The 24,263-nt window shown below is 36.9% G+C and overlaps 1 protein-coding gene across 1 annotated transcript in view; it reads left to right on the forward strand.

The window, feature by feature from the left end:
- The window catches only part of CPNE8 (copine 8), an 81,384-nt gene that overhangs the window by 28,486 nt on the left and 28,635 nt on the right, over window positions 1-24,263 (forward strand). The window contains exons 4-10 of the mRNA XM_050324121.1: window positions 576-679; window positions 1,148-1,187; window positions 3,196-3,272; window positions 10,978-11,041; window positions 13,638-13,741; window positions 15,338-15,442; window positions 18,130-18,171. Coding sequence (XP_050180078.1) covers window positions 576-679; window positions 1,148-1,187; window positions 3,196-3,272; window positions 10,978-11,041; window positions 13,638-13,741; window positions 15,338-15,442; window positions 18,130-18,171 — 536 coding nt within the window. The remainder of the gene's footprint in view (window positions 1-575; window positions 680-1,147; window positions 1,188-3,195; window positions 3,273-10,977; window positions 11,042-13,637; window positions 13,742-15,337; window positions 15,443-18,129; window positions 18,172-24,263) is intronic.

Genomic DNA, 24,263 nt, shown 5'->3' on the forward strand with positions numbered 1-24,263 from the left:
TTTAAAATTAAAATATTTTCAGCTTGATGAGAGCTGAGGTAATTCCTATAAACACCAAGGAAGAAAAGGCATTTTGCCAAAAGCTCAGAGGAGAGATGAAGACAGATGAACTGAGGTGAAATGGGAACTGGACAGTGCAAAAATTATACACTTCTAAATGAAGGACTATGTTCCATAATAGTTAAAGCTATCTGAAATAAGCAATATATGCAAGCTTTTTCTTGCTGTTGGTTTTGGTGGGTTTTTGTGGGGTTTTTTTTTTTAGAAATAGTGGATTTTTATGTTACTAACTTTCTTCCACAAATTTTTGTGGATTTTGATTGGCTTGGAGAGCTGATGTTTATGAAGTTTAGGTCGTACGATAGAGGGTGTGTACCAGTCTCTGTGTTGAAATATGAGGTCTGCCACTCTATTTTCATCCACAGATAACTGATCTATTCATGTCATTTTCTTCCATGGTGTCTTAAGAGATTTTGTATAGGCTCTCACATTTCTCACATACTGCTGGTATTGTCAGTCTACTTAATTATACTTCATTATAGTGTTTGGCTTAAACTTATACTTCTCTTTTACAGTTTGGAAGAACAGAAGTAATTGATAATACTTTAAATCCAGATTTTGTAAGAAAATTTATAATGGACTACTTCTTTGAAGAAAGAGAGAATCTGCGATTTGATTTGTAAGTTAACAATCTTTGACTTTAATATTGCAACCTCTGTAAGCATATAAAATTTTGTCCAGCATAAACTTAACTTGAAAAGAGATGGTATCTATTGACATGGAATAAATTAACTTAATAAAGCTGATCGATTTAGCATTGCTTCCTCAGAAATAAATGTGTAAGGTAATAATGACCAAGTTTTAAGAAATTGGCAGGTGTTAACTAGTCAAAGTACAGTTATACTCATAATTACTACTTTTAGAAAATAGTTAGAAAGCTAAGTATGTCAAAATGTTACAATATTCTTGCAGCATTGCCAACAAAAGAGGTATGGACATACTGTCCGGAAATAAAATACTGTACAAAAAATTCTTAAAGAAATGCCGCTATGTATCTAAATATGTTTCTTTACATAATTGTTCTCAGAGCTTTCATCTGGCAACTCTGATATAAATTTTCTTTCTTTCTTTTTTTTTTTTTTTAAAGCTATGATGTTGACTCAAAGAGTCCTAACCTGTCAAAACATGTAAGTTGTTCCTTGCTGTTATACTTCCTTGTGCTGAAATGCCTGCATTTCCTAAATACATTTATTTTGTTTTGCCTGTGTATAGTATCAGATGCATAGAGACAAATGCAGTGACTGTGCTGCGGTTAATGGCACAGATAGTGCTCATGACTATAATTTTAAAGGGATGTTTCTCCTGTAAAAGGCATATTTAAGCACACATGTAGAGATATGTGATATGATGCATTTTGTTGATACTTCTTTGGGTCCTAAAAATTGAAGCATGTTTTGACTGTCAGTATTGGTAGGGGTAGTGATTAAATAGTAACTTCAAAATTTAGAGATGCAAAAGTAGAATTCAGAGCTTCTCAGTGAATTTTTTTTAAATAAATACAGCAAGGCTTTGGCAAGGGAACCTTTGAGAATCTGGAGAAAAGGAAAAGAGAATAATGGAAGGAATGCTGTCTGTATGTGCATCACAGTGAAAAGATAAGACTTTTAGCCATTGATCTTCAGGTAGATCCTCCCTGTAAAGATTTAAAGCCTTTGGCAAACTGTTTTCTGTCTCTGTCATCATGGAAAGGTGATCTGAATAACTGCAGTGCTGGCTAGGAAGATGCAGAAAATAGAAGTCTTCCCTAACTGTCTTCAGCCAGGATAAAGTCTGATCCTTGGCTTCTGCCCAAGTTTATTTACATTTCTGTAGTAACTAGTTTTTCTGAATAATTTTCTTTTTTTCACCTGAACCATACTTCTTCATATAAACCCCTCATATTTAAATTTTAAGAAAAAAGATAAGACATAAATTAGTCACTATGAAAGTGCAAAAATATATCTTCAAATATATATATACACTAGATTTTGTTATGTGATTACTGGAATAGGAATTGAAGGTTAAGCCACCTTATTGCTCTCCTCCTCTGCTGGACAGGAGAGAGAAAATATAATGAAAGGTTCATGAGTTGAGATAAAGGCCTGATGTTTTTAAAAATGAACGAGGAGATGAGTATTTTCAGATTAATTTTAGCGCTTTTAATTTATTCAGTCCTTATGGAAGGATTAAATAATCTGCAGAGATTAAACACTGCAGTGTCAGATCAGTCAAAGGACATTGTTCAAAGATTTATTTTTTGAAGGGTTATTTTCCTCTTCAGTGGGATTAGTCCCCAGTTCCAATTTGCTATATGGAGTCATAATTAATGCAGTTGAGAGATGGGAATGGATGGCCTGGGGTGAGAGGAGATTCAGAATTGCTTGTACAGATATTTGCTACTATACACAGTATCACAAACTTACAAGTTTGCTGTATAGGAATTAGAGTCTTGCTCATTACTGTTTGGGAACAAATCTCACAAGGCACTGTTACCACTACTGACAGTGACACTGAGAAAGAACAGAGCAAGCAATCTCTTTTCACTTGAAAGATGAAGCTTGAATAAATTTTTTTTCAATATACATGCAGCAGTTTGAAAAATCCATTCATATTTTTATACCACTAACAGGGAGATATAATATGAAAATTAGCTGATTTTTAGTGGAATAGTTAAACTTATAAAGCATGGAAATAAAGCCTGTCATTAAACCAATGCATGTGTATAATTGTCAGTCCAGATTGCTTGTAAAAATGATGCACAGGTTTGAATTTCTGCCAACGTAATTCATAAAATCAGTGTAGAATCTCTTCATAAAAGAGAAATTTATTAAAATGCTCCAGGTAAAAGAGGAATAGAAACAATCACATTTTTAAACTTTTTTAAAAATTTTTTTTCTGTTTCGGCTTTATTTTTGTTGGTGAAAAAGGCAGTATAAAAACAGTAAGTGTAGTGCATTAGACATCTGTAAATGTAACCCAGTGTTATGTCAAATATGTAGTAGTGACTCTGTTTGTGATTCATTTTTGCATAATTATTAGTAAGGTGTGGTGTTCAGCAGAATGTGTTCTTCAATAGGGAATAGCCAGATAAATGGGAAACCAAATTTCTTTCAGCGTGAAATATAAATTCTGAGTTTTTATGGTACTGCTTTGCAGGATTTCTTGGGACAGATGTTTTGTACACTGGGAGAAATAGTTGGATCACAGGGGAGCAGACTGGAAAAATCAATTGTGTAAGTATGTCATACTCGAATGTTGGATGAATACAGAATTGACAGACATGACTTTTAAGAGAGAATAAATAGTTATAGCCTCCTTTGGACATCCACCTGCTCCAGCATATGGTCATCCATGAAGTGCAGGTGAATCTCTGCTCCACAGTGCTCCTTGGGCTGCAGGGTGCTGGTCTGTCTCAGCATCATCTGCACCACAACAGGGGGAGTTATGGCTGGAGCACCTCCTCCCCTTCCTTGTTGTCTGCAGCGTTGTTTCTCTCACATATTCTTACATCTCTCTTCTGAGTGCTGCTGGTGTTGCACAGGGTTTTTTCTCCTCTGCTCCTTAAATATGTTAAGCCAGAGGAGCTCCTACCATTGCTGATGGGCTCAGGCTTGGCCAGCAGCAGGTCCATCCTGGAGCCACCTGGCATTGGCTCTGTTGAAAATGGAGCGCACTCCTCTGGCAGCTTCTCAAAAAGCCACCCCTGCAGCCCCTCTGCTACCAAAACCTGGCCCTGCAAACCCAGCTCAGTGCTGTGATCATTACTACTGCAACTTCTTTTAACAATATGATTCATATTCTCTTTAATATTCAGAATTGAGGTTGGACATAAGTGCATTTTTTTCTGCATTTTGGGAGGTTCCAGATAAAATTCAAATCACTGTATATATGGACTCAGCCTTTATGACAAGTCACTACTCGCTGCTCCCTCTGTAACCTCTCTTGCCCTTCTCACCCTGTCTCCCCAAGGACTACACCAAAACTTTTTGCATTGTTTGTTTTCATATCAAGAACTTAATTATCCTATATATAAACAATTCTATTAATATCACTCTGTTCCTTATTATTTCCCTTGTCTATACTCATTGACACTGGGAACTACTTCATTTCAAGGGTAAATAAACTCTTCAAATCTACAGATGAGGCAAGTTTCAGTATCTGCAGTATAGTTCAGAAAACTCTTAAAAACACAGTATTTAAATTTAAAACCACACTTACTCACGCAGTTACATGATATATGGCAGAGGTAATACTACTTCACTGTATCACTTCCTTAAATGAGCTAAAACACTACCCAGAGAAAGATAGTCTAAAACTGCATCACTTTCTGTGTTTCTGTATTTTATGATTTTCCTCTTAATCCCATTCTGGATAAATCTGTCCAGGAAATAGCCTTGAGGATCAGTACAGTAGGTGGTATAATAGAAAGGGTGTGTTAGGTTATGTGATCAAAAAGCTTGCCTGCAAACAAGGGAGGAGACTGTCCCAATAGCAGGTGGCACTTGCCTTGTGTGCTTCCAGACCCATCCCAGTAAAGTCATCAGCTCACTGAATCCCACCCTCCACACAGAGCTACAAGGCAGGCGGGGGAACTCCAGTAACTTAATTAGCAAAGTATCCCCTGCCCAGGAGAGCCAGAACCTCAGCAGCATGGGATGGCAACACACACTCACTACTTGTTCAGGCATATTTTCAGTTCTTGATGAGCAGGTCAGCTGTGTAGTTTGACTTCTATTGGAGAACAGAAACAGTATCTTGTCTATTGACACTATTCTGTTTACTTCTACTAAAACAAACTTTACTGCCTTTTCACTGTCTAGGCCTAACTTGTGCTATCTGCCACAGCAAACTGCACTGACACAGCTCCACGGACTAGTTTGACTTGTTTTCAGTTGATTCTACTGGAAGCTTGTGGTGACCTGGTTAGACAAAGGTGCTGACTTTGAAGGCACCCATCCTAAGTTTAAAATGAATCTTACTGACTTCTTGAAGGTCTTCATAGTTCTGCCCTCTAAGTTGTAAATTATTCAGTACACTACACTTTTTTTTCTGATAAAATTTCTGAAATTTATTTTAAACATGTAGAATAAAAATCACCCCTTTGGCAGTTTGTTATCACTTGGTGCAGGCTAAGTGAAGTCTGAACTGAGTAACAGATGAAGTTTAAAGTTTGAAATTAGCTGTGAGAATGGAAAAGATCTCAGTGAAAATTCTGTGGAAAAAAAGGTCACATGTCACAGTTGTGTTGGCCATTTTGTTTGTTTACCCATTTTCTCTTGGGTAAACAAGCATTGTTGAGGTCTGACTTCTGATACTCTGTTATATGGCAGTTATGAAATGGACCCAAACCAGTTGTCCCCCTGAAAGATTTTGAAATATAGCTTCCTTTTTTTGTATGTGGTGCAGGTAATGAGAAAGTGTTTATGACTATTAGTTCCTCACAGCATTCAGATTTTATTTTATCAATGGTGCTTTTTTGACATTTGTGCTTTTGGCAGTGCAGTGGCTGCCAACTCTGTCTGGTTGACTGTTCACTCTGGACTTTCGGAAGTCTTGAATACCTTGGGGTCTAGGAGACATTTCTGTTTGAATTTATTCATTAAACAATTACATTGCATTTTAGGATTGTTTGCTTATAGGTGTGTTTAATGTCTCTTAATATTCAAACAACAAGAATTCAATTGATGATACTGCATGTCTTCCCTTCTTAGGGATGTTTACTGCTTTGAATTTACTGTTCTCTTTACAAAGTCAAGTCCATGTTCACGTAACGTGAATACTCTCTATGATCTTTGAGTTGAAATAAGAAAGCTTTTTCTTTTCACCATGTTTCTGAAGTTCATTAACATTTTACCTTTTCTGTTCTCTGTCAATGGATGTACAAAGAAGAGAGCGCTTGGTGCTGTTTTAGTCCCAATCAGCTACCCTACAGAAGTGGCACTTTTTACTTAATCAGCTTGAGAAGCTTGGCTTCCATTCTCTGATTGGCATTCAAGTAAGCTCTGACATTCTTTAAAAATGAAAATTAGGAAGACTTGAAGCTTATTCTTCAGATCTGTCTACTTTGGATGTTTACAAAAGTCGTATACAATTCAGGAGTCCATGGCTGCCATGCGCTGTCCAATTCCAAGTCAGACTGAAAAGTTCCCTTAGGAAGTATATCATGAAAGGATAGTCTTGTCCTTCATCAAATTTAAGGTAAAACATCTCAAGCCTAGAGGGTCACAATTGCAGTGGTCTGTCAGGCCGACTGGAACATACCTTGGACGAGTCTTTATGGCAAGTACGAAAGTGAAGATACACAACGCATGTTTTTCTTCTTCGCCTTCATGATGTGCAAGACTTGCTGTTTCATTGGTATTACGAGCAGCAGTGGATCACACCTCTTTGCGTGAACCTGACAGTATTTGTTCTTAACAGGTGTGAGGATGTCTCCTCAACGTCTCTCTCTGTTTCTGACATCATTAAGGGCTTTGAATTCAATCCAGGCTGTCACAGAAGACTCTTACTCCCAGTATTGTAGCGTGGTAACCTGTTATCTCTGTGACTATGAGTATTTTTGTTCAAGGATGTACCTTGGTGTTGCACTTTATTTAACAGACTGACCAGGTGCAGAGGTGAACACTTGCTTTGCATAATTTCTCTTGGAAAATAAATCTAGTAAATTCAAAGCAGGCAAAGTGGAGAATCTGATATTTTAAGAGGAATGTTTGCTCTGTTTACCTGTTGGGTTACTAGATTCATTAAATGCCTTCTCAAGACAAGCTCCATAGTCTGACTGCCTTGCATGCTGCAGTTGTATTACCATGAAAGGATAATGTGCAGATACATTTACTTCTAGAAATTATGTGGTTTCATTTTTCTCTCAGGTGAGTGTCACCTGCTCAGATGTTATCCAGAACTAGATATTTCCATGTTCTGTCTTCCTAGAGAGAAGATGCTAGCCACATTTATAACTCTGAGCAGTGTCTTTTTCAGGATCTACTAAGTGCACTCCTGTAGGGATTCCCTTTAATGAGGAGGCAGAACCATTGCAAAGCTTAATGAGCATCCCATGCTAGTTATTCACATCTGAGTGCCTCTGCATGCTAATGAGGCTGTACTGGAGCCAGCTGGCCTATTTTGGGAAGTTCTTTCTCCTGTCATCTTGCTGTGGACATAATTGATAGAAAAAGCATCTGAATCCTAGAATTGGGACTTCCTAGATATTACTCCTGTCCTCTTATCTGTGGTTGTGACTGCCAGAGGGTTAGGCTTTGTAAATTCAGGGGTAAGACTGTAAATTTTTGAATGATCTGAAAAATATTCCATCCTCTGCCTCATTGCAATTTCAGCTTGCAAAACTGGGGGTTCTTCATAACCTCTCAGGTTTGAATTCCCACATAAATTGTCATCTTTCTCTGACTTTTTCACCAACTCTGTAAAGGTCCTCCTTTCAGTCCTTGTGAAAGCCCAAGTAGGCTTCAGAGTGTCCTTTCAAACTTCTCTAGGTGCTGCAGATGGGGTGTCTCAATTCTGGAATCATTTCTTCTAAGGAGACAGTAATTACTCCTTGAAACTGTATCTTGTCTAGAGACATGCAGGTATTGTTGAAAACCTTTCATTTGATAATGGTTGTCTGTTCTCTTCCTTGAAGAGTCAAATTATTTGCCTGCTCAAATACTCTCTAAAAAGAAGTGACCACTGTAGAGAACCTACAGGTTCTGAGCTTTCAAATCAGTAGGACCCACTGAAATGTAGATCTTCTTTGTATTTTATTTTATTTATTTGTTCAGTTTCCACCCTGGTCACACTTAGAGTGGCACATTTTCTATATCTGAGTGTCAGGTCACTGGCACTGAGTGTTGGAGTTGACAGTGGTTATACAATACAGATTGCCTCATTATTACCTCAAAAACCCTGATGTGTGACCCTTTCCAGAGAAACTTACCCTGAGAAATTGTTTGCCTGAACATGACTTTTCCATTATCACTTCAATGCAATAGAACCAGTTCCAGGGCAGCTCAATACAGCTGTCCCTGAGAACTGAAGAAGATGGGCAATGGCATTACATTCTGGAATTAAACAGGTGGAACTCTTACATACTCATCCTTAGGGTAATATTAAGTCAGTATTTCTTTGCCAGTTGGAAAGACTGGTCTGTAATGCTAAATCTCCAAGTAATCTTTTTTTCATACAGTGGTAAAACCAGCTTAGAATTATTTTGTTGTTTTCTTACAGGACATTATTGCTAGTTAAACTTTGTTCAGTTTGCTTGATCTGTGGCCACTGAAGTTTTTGTCAGGGTGCTGACTTTACATTTAAAGATTTTCTTCCTAATGAATGGTTTGTAAGGGAACAAACTCTTTAGTGTCTTCAAATGGTCCAGTACTTTCTTGATACTTGTAGACTAAAGACAGGTATACAGAGTTTGTACTTAATAGTGTCACAAACTGTACAGGTCTTTTGGGTGAGTTTTTTTGGTAGAGTCCCTGAATAATGAGAACTTTCTGTTCTGTAGGTAAATTCTGTGCTAATCTTGATTAAGCATTTCACCTCTTCACCAGCCAGGACTGGTTATATCATGTTAACATCATCCTTGTTTTATAAGGCCCAGGTGCTCAAGAACCTTGGTGACACGTCAAGCCAAATCTTACCCCAGGTGCTTTCAGATATGACTATACTGTCTGTACTATTCATGTCTACTCAAAAATCAAGAATTAAGTTTTTTTTCTGACATACCCCCCAAATATCTTCAGGAGATTGCCTCTCCAGTTCCCCCCTCCTTCAGAGGGATAATTCCAGACACCTGTATCTCTTAGGGCTGGACATCTCTTGGCCTTCATAAGGTGGAATGCATGTCTTTGCATAAATGTTTTCATGTGCAAATCTCAGTTTGAGGCAGGCAGATATCAACTGCCATGTGTTGTAACTGCAGGCAAGGTGTCACAAAATTCTCTATCAAGTGGCAACTGTTTGGTACCAGTTTGTCAGAAATGGGCTTTGCTTATCAACAGTTTACTTTGGGCCTACAGCTCTTCAGGAGGTGATCAGAGTTGGTTTTTTTACCATCAAGCAGCTGACACAGTAATTTTTTGAAAGTTAGATAAATCTATTTGACTTATCATACTAAAGAAAATGTTCCATGTTTTTTCTTCAAAGTACTGTCACTGCCCACACTAGGTCTCAAATACGACCTTAATGGCACCATTAACTGGGCTGAAATACTTCAGTGGGAAGAATTTTGGTTCACACAGTGGTAATTCTGATACTGGTGCTTTCTGTTTGACTTGGCATAACCTAGAAATTGTGGTGCAGGGAGCTTTTGGTTTTTTAGGTTTTTACACTTCTGAGCTTTCCATTTCTTCCTTCCTGTCAAAGCCAAAATCATGGTCATTTGTACCTTGGAACATTCTCCATGTAAGGAAATGCTGTTACTACAAAATTTCAGAAGGTTTTTGAAGCCTCAAGAAGTAGTTTCAAAATAAAAAGTGCAGCTTTTTCTTCTTTAGAAAATCTGAGATTTCAATTTCAATATCCCATTGCTACAGAGGCTAAAATGGGTAATTTTCAGTCTTGAGCTGTTGAAGGGTGACAGGTTTAAAACCATATGAAGATATTGATAAAACTGTGAATTGTGAATGTATAACATTTGGAATAATCAGATTCTTCTTTTCTGTTATTTGAAGAAAATTTTCCTGCTTTGTCTGAAAGTATTGTTTTTTATTAGTCATCCTGCATTAATTGGAAGAGGGCCATAAGTATAATATATATTTTAAATTATTGTTAAAAATTTCACAACAGAAACTTGAATAGTTTCCTTATCCACTGTTTTCCTTTTGAAATTCAGACTTGCAATGTAGTACTGAGGAAATCCTGAACAGCAGTCATGTATCAGTCTGAACACTGGCAAATGACTACAGTGGTATAGAAGCAGCATTCCCAGATTTATTCCTTACAAACTTGATCATCAACATCTCAACGAGTTTCAGTTAGCTGCATAAGTTCACATCAATATTTTCCTTTCAGTTTTTTATTATAGCATGTGTGCTAAACTTATTTAAAGTTGTAGAGCATTGTAGAAAAATTCAAAAGTTTATTAAGGAAACAAATGAGCAACAGTAACTGTTTATATTAATGTTTTGTCATAACAGAAGTACAGGAGTGCCCTCTAGTTCTCTTAGAAAAACCTAAAAAATACAATAAGTTTGAGCTTTAATGTGTAAAAAATAATGTGGAAAGAAATGTGGAAAGTAATTTTATTGAAATAATTATTTTCAAGAAAGGCATAAAGAAATAAGGAACTAGAAATAAAGTGAACATAAGGAATAGCATTAGTTTTGAAAAAAATATGGAAGTATGTGCCAAGGTGTGTGCTAATGGGCACACTAGTGGACAGTAGGATATTACAGAGATTTTAATTTATAGTATAGCATTGTGGAAAAAGTTGCATCTCAGTATTTGTCCTTTCCCCCACCACCCATGCTGAGTGTGTCCCTCTCCAAAAGGCTGCTAGGACTGAATACTATCAGATTATGTGGGGCTTTTCTGTTCCTCTGTTGTTCTTTATGATAAGGAACGGTTTTGTGCTTTCTAGTGTTGAAGCAACATGTTTTTAATTGCTGTCTGAGTGAATTATAATTTATTTTGCAACTTCTGTATCTGATATGATGGTAAGATTATTCATGTTCGTAGACATATCAGAATAAATGTAAAATAAGGATTTTGTATAGTTTGAAATATATTTTAGGTATTTTGTTTAAGGAAAATTTGCAAAAGGATGCTTTTCACAAATCGGTTGTAGAGTCATCTCTAAATGAAACACCAAGTGGCAGAAAAAGGAAACTTAATTGAATGCCATCAGCTTTGCGACTTAAGAGCTTAACTTGTGCTGTGTCGGTTGTAACTTTCATACATGGTATTAAGGAACTGAGGTGATGCAGTTGTATTTTCTTGCAGGGGAATTCCTGGGAAGAAATGTGGAACAGTCATAGTAACAGCAGAGGAACTAGGCTGTTGCCGAGTAAGTGTGTTCGTTACTTCTTCAAAAATAAAATGGAAATTATGTTGTGGTTTACACTACACTGGATTGTCAATGGTGTAATGTGTAAATTTGCATTCTGCAATTTATGTAGAAGTTAGGATAATTTTTTCATAGAAGTTGCTCATGGTCTTAGAAGAAGCAGAAAGAAGCAGAAGCTGATGTTCAATCTCTCTCTCTTGTTCTTTTGCATTCTCTGTCATGCTCCTTCATGTACTCGCTCTCTCACAGTCTCTTGCTCTGTCTCACCAGGTGTCACATACTTCGTCTGTGATATTTTCCTACCTAAGTTTGTTTATTATTTGGATTAATTCTTATCTGATCTTCTGGGGTTTTATACTTTAGTCAAACTTTTATAGCTCGTATTCAGAATGGCAAAGAGTTTTGGAATCACTGAATTGCTGAGGTTGGAAAAGACCTTGGGAGATTGTCTAGTCCAACCCTCCTGCCCTTCTTGGAGCAGGTTAGTCAGGGCTCTGTGCATTTGGGTTTTAAGCAGACTCTACAATCTCTCTGTTTCAGTGTTTTGCCACACTCACAGTAAAATGGTTTTTCTTTGTATTTAAGTGGAATTTCTTGCATTTCAACTCTGTACCTATTGCCACTTGTTCTTCCACTGCATACCACTAAGCAGAGTTTGTTTACTCCCTCCCATGAGGTATTTATACAAATTCGTAAGATCCCCTTGAGCCTTCTCTTTTCCAGGTTAAATAATTTCAACTCTCCTCAGATGAGAGATAGTCCAATCCCTTAATCATTTTAGTGATTTGCTGGAATCGCTTCAGCATGTTCATGTCTTTCTTGTACTGGGGAGCCTAGAACATTGCTCCAGGAGTGGCCTCACCAGTGTTGAGTCACTTCCTTCAACTTCCTGTCAGCACTCTTCCTAAGGTAGCCCAGGAGGCTGTTGGTCTTCTTTGCTGCTAAGGGCACACCAGTCAACTTGGTGTCCACCAAGACTCCCTGGTCCTTTTCTGCAGTGCTGCTTTCCAGCTGGTTGGCCCTGCAGCCTGTGCAGGTGTGTAGGGTTATTCCCTTCCAAGTGCAGTACCTGGCATTTCCCTCTGTTGAACTCCATGAGGTTCGTGTTGGTTAGTTTTTTCCAGCCTGTACAGACGACTCTGGATGGGAGCACAACCATCTGTTGTATAAATTGCTGCTTCTAGTTTTGTATTGTTTGCAAACTTGCTGAGGATCTGCTCTGTCCCATCATCCAGGTCATCAATGAAGATATTCAACATTCTTGGCCCATTTCTGACAGTTTTCTAGCCTGTAATTCATTAGTTTGTGAACAAGGATTTTGTGGGAGACAGTGTCTAAGGCCATGCTAAGGTCATGAGTAAACAACATCCACTAGTCTCGCCTTACTTCATGAACGAAGGCTTGCAGTTGATCAGGAATGAATTTTCCCCTTTGTAAATCCATGCTGATGTCTCTTAGCCAGCTTCTTGTCTTTCATGTGTTTGGAAGTGTTCTCCAGGATTACTTGCTCTATTGTCATCTCAGGGATTGAGGAAAAACTGACATGGATCCTCTTACTTGTCCTTTCTCAAAGACAGGAGGACTTCCCCTGAAAATCGTGACTTTACAAAGATAACTGAAAGTGGCCCCACAGTGACATTAGACAGCTCCACCAGCACTCTCAGGTGCTTCCTGTCAAGTCCCACTGTCTTCTGTATGTCTAGTCTGTTTAAATGTTCCCTTGCCTGGTCCTCTACCAAAGGCAAGTTATCTTTGTTCCAGACTTTTTCAGGTCTGGATCTCAGGTTTCCAAGATTCTTGAAGGCAGATCTTAGTAGTAAAGACCGAGTCAGAGAAAGCTATGAGAAACATGGAGTTTGCAATGTCCTTTGTCACTTGGTCCCATGCCCCACTCAGTGGTGAGCCCACAGTTTCCATAGTCATCCTCTTGTTGCTGTCACACCTGCAGACCTGTTTATGGAACACAGTCTTCCAGCAGGCCCTGTCACAGTTAGTTGGTCAGTCTGCAGGTTTATCTTTGCATTTATAATCCTTTTAGCATTCTTGACTTTGCCCAAGGAGGTGACCATGTGATATTGTCATTTTGCCTGACCACAGCAAAGAAACTTTTCTCCCTATTTGTTGTCAGAATGGGCATATTTGGTACCTTCCAGGCTCATTTTCTTGAAGGTTCTGGGCCCCTAGCAAGCTGCTAAGCCATTTGCTTTACATACAGTGGGAGCAGATAATAGGTTTAAACCACTGAAGGAATGAATTGTGTCTCCTGGACTTTTTAAAATTCATTCTAATATGCTTTTCTTGCCTGTGTATCTTCTTCCCTTAGAATGCAGTATTGGATGTTAGGAAATACTGGAAAAATCTGGAGGCATTTAGTATAGAAAATTACTCTTTCTCTGCAGCCCTACAAAGGAATTCTTGATTCCAGCCATTCAAACTGCACTATGAGGACATTGCATGAATGTAAATATGTAGAAGTCATCTAGAAGACAGATAGTCTCATTTGTTTTGTTTTCTAATGGCATAGTTTAGTCAATGTTTTTTTTTTTTAATAGTAAACTGCATGCTGTATGTAATTTTTCTATATTACCCATTTCAGGATTCAGTTTTAATGCAGTTTTGTGCAAACAAACTAGACAAGAAGGACTTCTTTGGGAAATCTGATCCTTTCCTTGTATTTCTTCGAAGCAATGAAGATGGCAGGTAGATACCTGTTAAATATTTTGCTGCTAAACATTAAACAACTTAATTATAATAAAATAACTAAATAGTGTTACTTTTACTAAGATATAGTATGCCTTTAAATGAAATAGAATTCTCCAAGAAAATCATAGATGTAAAATATAGTAATGGTTAGAAATCATGTTTGATAAAAACATACTGAAAATTTGGAAATATCTTTTAACTTTTTTACAGTGTTCTAAGAAAGAGAATTCAAAAATACCCTAAAAAGAGGTTTTATTTTTTAAAAAATGGATGTTTGCTACATTCATTCTTTGATTTGTTAAAGTAGACTAATCTCTTCTGTTCTATTGCTAAGACTTGAAATGTGTTGGTCAACATACTGCCTATGTTGGTCTCTACTGGCAGGTTAGGTTTTCTTGGAAACTGCAAGTCCTCACCTCACCTCAAACCAAAAGCTAAACATGTATGGTATTAGTTGTTTCAGTAACTTATGTTGGTAATATAAACCTGTGTATGAGTATGTGTGTCTGTTCCCTGCACTTGTCCTCTCAGAGGCAGATTTTAGGAACAGTTTCCTGAATAAACACTGAATATCTTAAATTGGAAACCTGGAGGAGTTATGGCTCCTTTGTGGGTGGTATTAAGGTCAGTGGTGGAATTTCTCTGGGAGTACTGGTATATGCAGTTTCTCTTGGCCTTGCATGCAATGCTTCTCCAATTTCATTCTAAGCGGTGAGTGTTGAGCCACTGATTATTTATTGGTCTCCTGAAGACAGCAGGAGGTTGGGATGGTAATTCTGCACCTGTGGCAGAGGGATGCTTCCTTTTCTGTTTCTTATCTTCAGACATGTCTTCTGAATCATAGCCAGGATAAAAACATAGGCCTTTGGAATGCAAGGAGGATATTCCCCCAAAGGACAACTTTAGTTACAACTGTACGAGGAATTTCACCAGTAGTGATTTCACTGGTGACCTTACCTCCTGTTTTCTTTTGAACAACTCAGTCCCCAAGATGAGAGTTCAAAGGATGAATTTCAATTTTGCATCATTTAGAGAAAGCAGAATGCATTAAACCACTTCACAGTATTTCACCTGAGATAAGGTGATCATGGGATCTCACAGAAGCTTATATGTTTTACCTGAGACAGTCCTGGTTAAAAAATCTTGGACATGAAATGGGGAATAAGAATCCAAAAGCCATCACTCCCTTGGCTCAGTTTCTTAATCTGCTAAGCAAGAGTCAAGTCCTTACAAGACTGCTTTCTTCCTGGGTCAGTGACTGATTCCTGGCTATGTAAGGTCTCTTTAAACAAGTGGGATGGAGACTGCTCTTGCCTGAAATAACTCACTGAATGGCTTCAATTCTTGTTGAAGTTTTGGGTAAAAACATTTTAGGTTTAGAGTTGTTTAGCACCCTACTCTGTATTCTCTCTCAAATGAGTCTGTCTTCTTCAGTCTACCCTTCATGATTTCACTATGTTTTGTTTTTTCTTATCTTAAATTTTATATGGACATCGTATGAATGATTACAGATCACAACTCTTTTGATTCCATGTTAAATGACACAAAAGAAAAAATAAATAAATACAATATATATTCTCTTTTTACTTACAGTTTCACAATCTGCCACAAAACAGAAGTTGTAAAAAATACATTAAATCCAGTGTGGCAGGCATTCAAGATATCTGTCAGAGCACTGTGTAATGGAGACTATGACCGGTAAGCTATAGCTTAAGGTTTCTTTTTTTCCTCCCCCTTAACTCATGTATTCTTTTATATATGATCCTTTCTGTACACTTCAGTTCCTGGTGTTATTTAATCAACATTTGGAAAAGCTAGTAGGTGTTCAAAACTATTTGTCACATTAAAGAATTTACAATAATAAAGCAAATATGGTAAATCTGTAGGAAGTGCTAGTGGTGATTTCTGGAAAAAATTCTTTGCTCCATTTGGTGTGATTTAGAAACAGAAAGAAAAGTCTGATTTAAAGAATGGCCACTGTGACTAGTGTGCACATGTATTTTTTAATAATATTTTAATGGAAAACAACGATGGTCTGTCTTCGTTGAGTGACATTGTAATGTCAGAGAATGCTAATAAATGAAAGCCTTTAAAATACATAGGTGAGTAGATGAGAAACACAGGAGGTAATCTTCTTCAGATTTGAAGTTTTCAGTGATCCCATGCAAAAAAATCCATCTTTGAATGGCAGTAAACCCATGTTTTTAATCAATATTTTACCAATTATAACAGGCAAATTCATTGAGTAACGATGAAAATTTTTAGTCTCCTTAAGAATGGCCTTGTTGGTTACACTTTCAATTAGATGCAGCAAAATGCAGCAATTTCATAATAAGTGCATTCTAATAAGTACATTCTAATCAAATAGAATTTTTAACTTGAGGTTGGGTTTATATGCATAATGCATAAGCAGAATAGTACTCATGAAGCTAGTCTCTGGACACTGCACTATTTATCATATTAAAGAAAAACAGTTTTCATAATAATTAAAAAAGATCTTTTGGTGGAGACATATTAAAATAACTCCAGCATTCCAAAAGAGTATTAAAAAGCATAATAGTACTCCTCAAACTATTGTGTATCTGCTGTTGTCCCATGTTGATTCTACTCTGTATGCTTTGAACACAGTTACTTTCTGCATAAAAGTTTTAAGACCGAGATACCCATCTCCAACCTTGATTTTTGTTTTCAATTTAAATACTGTTTTTTAATATTAAAAGAGGGAACCCACCCTCTAAAGTGTGTCATTTAGGATAAAGGTTAAATATCTGTATGTGAAGATTTGAAAGATCTTTTACTGTCTTGCGTGTCATGGAAAACAGGTAAAACTCGAGATCTGTGATCAGTCCTTTTAATAGGAAATAAATTTCAGGAGAGAGGAGATTTATTCAAGGAGTAATTGAATAATTGTTGTTATTGAAGTTGCATGTGTGAATAACTTCAGGAATTTATCCTGATATTCTTAAGAATTTATTTTAATAATTTAAGTTTTCTTGCTGAGATGATTTGGCTATTTGAACACAGATTTTCATCATAATTCAAAATTTAAATCACACTAAACCTTATGTAAATCTTAGCTTAATAGTCTATCCTAACTATCTTAATAGTAACAGATTTTGAAACCTGTAAGTAAAATAATGGTTCTCTAGGGAAAAAACCTGATATTGCCTTTTTTTACTAAATTAAACATGGTTTCCTTTCAAAAGTCAAATACTTGGTGGGATAAAGTAGGTTTGGAGCTGTTCTTCACTTCATTCCACAAAATAACTTTCACTTTAATCAGCTTTCATTCTAAGGTAACTGAAACACAAACTGAATTCCACAAGGGCTATAAAATATAACAAATGGGGTGGCCAGAGCCTTTAAATTTGAGTTGGAAAGAGAAACATCCAGATAAAGTAACTCCTCCTTTACCTATTTTGGAATATCATAAAAAGTGTGAAAAACAACTAGGTATTAATTTCTTGGTGTATATAATATCAACTGTTGATCAACCTTATCCCCAAAGAGTCCCTTCCCGGTAAAAAAAAAATATTCAACATGTATTTAACTGGATATACTTGGAGGGATGGGGAGCAGCTTCCATGGAATCATATTATAAAGTAGTTGCTTAGATTCCTGTCCCCATTCTTAATACCATTATCCTGATGCCTTCATGTGAAACTGTTCTGAAGAATAAAAGAAAGTTAAGTTGTTGCTTAAAATACAGGAGGTCTGGAGGTGTTACATTTGAATGAATGTTCAGTTCATTTTAGGCCAGGTAGGATTCACTGTTGCTGATTGTTGAATTTACTTATCCATGTACCCTTTCTGTAGTAAAAAGAGATAAATAAAGCTATATACTATCCCCAACCTCATATATGCTTTCTGTTTCATTAATGATGTTCATGATAATAGGCTCTGTAGGATTTGCATTTTAAGAAATCCACTCTTGAACTAAGTAGGTAAAACAAGATTGAACCTCTACATGATAAATTTTTGTTTTCTATATTTTGTCTTTCCCAGTCATCAGTGAAACAAGAGTAGTTAGAGATATCCTCAGAGGTTCACATTACTCGTAGGGAAACAGGCAAAATGTGTTTTTAAAAACTGTGATAATACTTTAAATTCAGAGCATCAGCAAGTAAAAATATATTGGCTAAACTTGCAGTGTGTTTAACTGTTTTCTTAGTTTCCATTGTATTTTATTAGTAATTTATGAAGATGGGTTACATAACCTGAGCGATTGGCTATTTGCTGCCCCATGAGAAATGACTATAAAATTCTGCTTTCTGGATTTGGCACAACTGATGCACCCATATGCCATTAAACTTAAAGGCAGTGGGGGTACATTTTAACATATGTTTTAATAAGGTCCTGTTGTTGATTTATTTTTTTATTTTTAGGACAATAAAAGTAGAAGTGTATGACTGGGATAGAGATGGAAGGTAAGACATTAGTTCTGTTGTTAAACTTTAGGGTTATCTGTGCATGCTTATACACATTTTAAAAAGTATAAATATTTAGTGTACAGAACAGGATTAGAGAATGTTATTTATCTATATTTAGGGGTACAAGTGTTAGAAAAAGAGTTTTGCTGTGATAGAGTTATTTTTTATTTTGCAATTGTGGTGAATACTGATGCCTATTTCAAACACGCTGTGTGTATATTCATCCATGGAACAAGCAAGATGGGATGCTTTATGATCTGTAAAATCAGTTTTGTGACTCTCATTATGTTACCAGTTAATGTACCTGTATGAAGAGAGGCTTCATCTGTTTTATAATCTACTTTCTTTTTCTTAAAACACTGCTTTATAAACCATTGCTTTTCACGTATGACAAAATACCTGTGCCTGCAATTGCTACTTCATGGTTGCCTAGATATTGCAATGTAGAAGCCACCTATTAATTGTCTTAATTTCAGATTGTGTTTGAATGTTCATTTCCATATCTCTGTCTTCATCAAAACGTTGTTATAAACTCGAGTTGAAAGACCTGAGTTTTATATAACTTTATTGCTGGAAAGAGGACAGCAGAATATCCCTAGATTTTCTGTTACTAAATTCTGGAGGGATATCTGCTATTATTCTGTACTGACTGTGCATTTTTTTCTGAAGAAATTAGCCTTTCAAATTGCCTTTATTCTGATAAACAAGGTAGATTTATTTTTTAACACACTGGATTGATACCTCCTATTCTTTTAATAATGTCAGAGCTTATATCTTAATACTTTAGTTAGAAACTCATAAATCATGGTGCTAGAACTAAAAGAAATATAATAATATGTTGATTTCTATTTACCTTTAAGTTTGTCTGTGTTAATTATTTCCTATTAATCTTAATTTATTTTTTTAAATGTATGGATATGCACCTTCATTTTGATTTATAATATTATTTTACAGTAATGTCTTTAATACTACCGATGCAATTTTCTTCTAGTATTATAACCATACTAGGCAAACTTATCCTGTGCTACCTTTTATTTCCTTACTGACAAGATCCAAAAGCATATATAGCTTTCTCAAATTATAGTTTTGTCTTTTTGGTTCCATCATGAAGCCTGTTGATTTATAAGCATTCTTATCACATGTTTGCCCTCTATAAATATCTGCTAGTGCAAATTCATCCTTCTTAATCAGATGTTCCCTGAAGAGGAAAAATAACATATTCTGTCAATTAAAATAAGTGTATTTAAATTAACAAAGCCATACTAGCAAAAATTAGTGCATCCCTGTTAGAATTTCTATTAACATCTTTTCCTCACTGATATTTGCCAAATCCTTGAAAATTTTATATATTTGTACTTTTGTGCATAAGCTACAATATTTTTTGAAAATAAACTAACAATGGAAAGTTAATTATATTGCTAAGTTAATTAAAATAAGGATTGTATTTTTTCAAGATATCAAACCCCATCTGCTGTCCCTTTTTTTTTTCAAATTTGGTAAGGTTAAGAAGAAAAGGAAGAAATCTGACAAATAATGCTATGTGACTGCAATTCTGAGTGAAATCTTCAACATACTGTGGATTTTAGGCAATCATTAGCCTCTCCACTTTCTAGCAGTTTGAAAGATTATCTGCTTTTGCTCACATCAGAATTTGAATACCTATAAAATTAATATCTATAAAAACAAAAAGCGAAGAATACTATTTATGTGTTTTCCTTTTTATTCTAATTGTATGAATTTTGGGGGCATTTTGTTTTCTGTCTTTTTTGAATTTAGAAGCAGACAGAACACTGACATCTTACATGTTAAATTCCTCTGAAAGATGAGACAGTACTCATCTCATGTAACTTCAGACAATGTAAAAATCAGACAAGTAGATTGAACTAATCATTTAAGCTACTTCAGTAACTTACAGGGGAAAATGGTCTGATTGAATCCATCCTACCTGGAATAAATTGCCAGTTGGTGGTGCTTATCCCTTACTATTGATCATAGCGAGAACCTAAGGGCCTAATTTGACTTTTCATTGCCAGGTGTATCTGAAATGAATCCCATTCAAGAACTACTCTAACAATTTTTTGTACAAGTCTGCTGTTACGCAGTTTATATTAATTTCCATTTTTGATGGACTCTTTCTATAAGCAGTTGCTATACTAGCTGATCACGTCACTGTGCTGAATCTGTTTGCTCCAAAGATGCGCAGACTGGACAGGGACAACCTTTGAAGGACTGCCTGCTCTCTAGATAGCTAAGCAAGTTACACTGAACTTTGCAGGCTGTTCTGCAATCAGGAAGGCAACATTACTGTGCATACACTTGATTTCTGACTCTTGATTTGACCTGATTCTGACTTTCAGAGTCTTGACTAAAAAAGGTTTTTTCCCTTTTCCCCATTCTGTGTTATCTGTGTTTTGAAAAAAGCAGCACCACGTTGTTTTGGGTTGAGCTTCTTACTGTCATGTTCCTAAATTACATTCTTAAGAGTAATTGTCATCATGTAATATCATTATCAAATAACTCTCATTTGTTTTCAAACATCACTTAGAATTTCTTGACTGAAAGTAATATACAGGCTTTTTGTAATATTAACACTATTAAATATTAAATATTTCTTTGTCTCAAACCAGTTTTTACTCAAAAATTGTCAAAATGTGGATCACTTGTTCTAATTGATACTTTCATTGCTTCTAAGAGCTGTGACAAAACCCAAAATATTTGATGCTGTAAGAAGTCACAAAAGTTAGTTTTGTTACTTTGGACAAGCCCAAAGTGTGAAACAGAGTCATGTGGGGTTTTTTTTGAGTGTCCTTATCAGTTAAGTGCTTGCAGACTGGTATAACAGAAGGAAAAAAATAAGATAATGTGCAACTTCACATCAGCAATACTCTGAGGTTTTTATTTCTCTCTGAAGGCTTTTTCACTTAGTTTCAGAAAAAAATACTCCTTAGCATACATGGTGCAAAAACCATGTCATAGTCTTGATATGGCTGTTATGTACAAGAAGTGGTTTTTCTCAAGTTTTAAAGCTGTAAATATTGTTGTCCTAACCTGGGGCCACTGAACCATTCATTTGAGAATTTCAGCACTGCAGGAGAGAGTTTAATCTCAGATTCTAGGCTGTTTCACCTTATTTTTTGTCCTCCATTTTCATCTTCCTTCTCCAACTAGATAGTTGATTTTTAAATTATTGCATTTTTCCCTTATTCATTGATGTATTTCTGATTATGATTGTCCTTTCCTCTATTTTCTTCTCTTTAGATAATTAAAAAATTCAAAGTTAATACAATTTTGGAAGTGATTTTCAGCACTTGAGAACATTGGACTAAAAGTGGAAGATTTAGGGAGATAGGCTTCAAGCGATTCTTTTGTGTTCTAAGAGCCTTTGGTTCAGTGCTCTGATATGCCATTCATGGACAAAAGTCTGTATATCTAGTATTATTTGGTGTTAGGAGGACAAAGAGAATAACTATTTTGGATTCTCAGTCTGGAGACTAATAAGGAGATCCACTTGGTGAAGCCTTATCATTAATATTGTGAGGCATCAGTGCCTTATTTTTCTTTGAGTGATACATCTGGCAAAGGCAATTTTTGCCCAACAGGCACTCATCCTTCAGAGCCAGCCTTGGGAAGGGGCACACATCCACCTGAATACCGAGTGTTAAAATCCAAGTTGATGATCTTTTAAGTGCAGAGAACTCTGAAACTGGTTTTATATGCTCATACCTTTTTAATGTGATTAATTCAGAGGAATTACATCTTTCTAGCTCAGGTCTTGTCAATGTTTGCATATAGCCACAAGGAAAGGAGACTTTCCAGTGTCTCTTCGAATTAAAGAAGCAATTATTTTTAAGCAGTATCGATTTTTTTGGCTCCCCAGAGACAGTCCTGTCTGGAATTGCTTATGTTTGCTGTTTGCTACAGCGTGTTTGTTAGGTAGTCATTAAGCTATTGTTTGAATTTCTGCCTTCAAAATATACAAGCTCACTTGAAAATATAAGGTTAGAACTGTTACAAAAGGGAAAGATTCCAGTTTAACCAATATGCATTTTTGTCCAGTGCCATGGCTACCCAAGGTTAAATACACCTTATGGGCTCAAGTACCATAGCATGGATGGATGGCTTCCTCTGTTCCCTGGTTAAATAGTCATTGCAGTCTGGAGAGCACTTCATCAGAATATGTTTCTTAAGAAAAGTCTTTGTCTATCTTGGAAGAATTTCCTTATCTCCAAACTGAAAGGGGAATGTTTCATGGGAGGTAGTCCATTCTGAAACTGACTAATCAGGAGTATCTTCATCATACAGTATTTCACAAACTTACTTACAGAATGCTTTGCTTATTTCATGTGCATTAGCATGATGACTGGACCTTTTAGTTGTTTGATTTACAAATGAATTCATGCTGATTTCAGAAAATGAAATTTATATTTGAGGTGCGATTTTGTTAATTTAATTTCATTTCATTATGAATAAAGCAAGAAAGAAATTTCATGTTGTTGTGGATTGTTTCCATTTTTCCTCTTCTTGCAACATTCAGATTTATTTCAATTTGCTGTTAATATTTATAGCTTAATTAGAAGTGTGCTGTATTTCTTAAAAAGAAGTTTTACAGTCACAAAGTCATAAAACTTTGACTTCCTATTCTAGTTTACCATTGGAGGGAAAGTAAAAAAGTTAGTTTCATAGCTTGCCAGATGTGGAGGCAGCACGTAGAGTACAACGCCTTGTTAGGGCACAGCTGGGAAAATTTGGAGCAGCAGTGAGCAAAGTTCAGCTGGGCAGAGTGGAGAACAGGAACGGGTCTGATGGCTTTGACAAGGATCTGAACATGAGCCAGCAGTGTGCCCAGGTGGCCAAGAAGGCCAGTGGCATCCTGGCCTGCATCAAGATCAGTGTGGCCAGCAGGAGCAGGGAAGTGATCCTTCCCCTGTACTCAGCACTGGTGAGGCCACACTTGGAGCACTGTGTCCAGTTCTGGGCCCCTCAGTTCAGGAAGGATATTGAGGTGCTGGAGCAGGTCCAGAGAAGAGCAACCAGGCTGGTGAAGGGACTTGAGCACAAGTCCTATGAGGAGAGGCTGAGGGAGCTGGGGTTGTTTAGTCTGGAGAAGAGGAGGCTCAGGGGTGACCTCATCACTCTCTACAACTACCTGAGAGGAGGTTGTAGCCAGGTGGGGGTCGGTGTCTTCTCCCAGGCAACCAGCAGTAGGACAAGAGAGCATGGTCTTAAGCTCTGCCAGGGAGGTTTAGGTTGGATGTTAGGAAGAAGTTCTTTGCAGAGAGGGTAATCAGACATTGGAATGGGCTGCCCAGGGAGGTGGTGGATTCACCATATGTGGAGGTTTTTAAGATGAGACTGGATGTGGCACTGAGTGTCATGGTCCTGTAACCACAGCAGTGCTGGATCGAGGGTTAGACTTGATGATCTCGGAGGTCTTTTCCAACCCAGTTGATTCTATGATTCTGTGAGTACTGGAAGGTGTGTCGCTGCCTTTAGGTACTCGCCCCTGTATTTGCTTCCACTCCAGGTACCTGAGGTATATGAACTGTCAGATCAGTCACTTCTGGCAGCCTTGTGGTTTCTGTGCCCCAGTTCCCTGACCCCAGTCTGGCCTTTCTCAGCGATGCTTCATCCACTACACTCCCTCTGGCCACTCTGCCCACAGTGGCTCCTTGGCAGCATGCCAGAGCCTGTTTAGGCGTTGACAAAGCAGTTTTCAAAATGTGAATGACAGCACAGGAGTGCCAAATATATTCTTGGAGCAGGAGTTGAATTTAGAAAGAAGTTTGATAGCCATAGCCACTCCTTTACTGTTAGATTAAGATCTGCTTTCCAGTGGTGTCTAATACCATAAGCTGAGTAGCCTCAGCAGGTTGGTTTTCTCTTCATAGATTGGAAATAAGCTTTGGGTCTTTCCCTTAAAGGTACCGTTCAAATGTCATGTTACACAAATTGGTAGGGCTGGTCTTTTCTGGTTTAAGTTACTTTTTTTGCAATCTTAATACCTCTCCACTCACACAGTCTCACACACAGTTCAGAGTCTGTAGTGCCAGTGGTCATCCAGTGAGGAAATGGTGATAGTCTTTGGCAGC

The sequence above is a fragment of the Myiozetetes cayanensis genome, unplaced genomic scaffold (genome assembly GCF_022539395.1).
Source record: "Myiozetetes cayanensis isolate MyiCay16 unplaced genomic scaffold, myiCay2020 scf3, whole genome shotgun sequence".
NCBI lineage: Eukaryota > Metazoa > Chordata > Aves > Passeriformes > Tyrannidae > Myiozetetes > Myiozetetes cayanensis.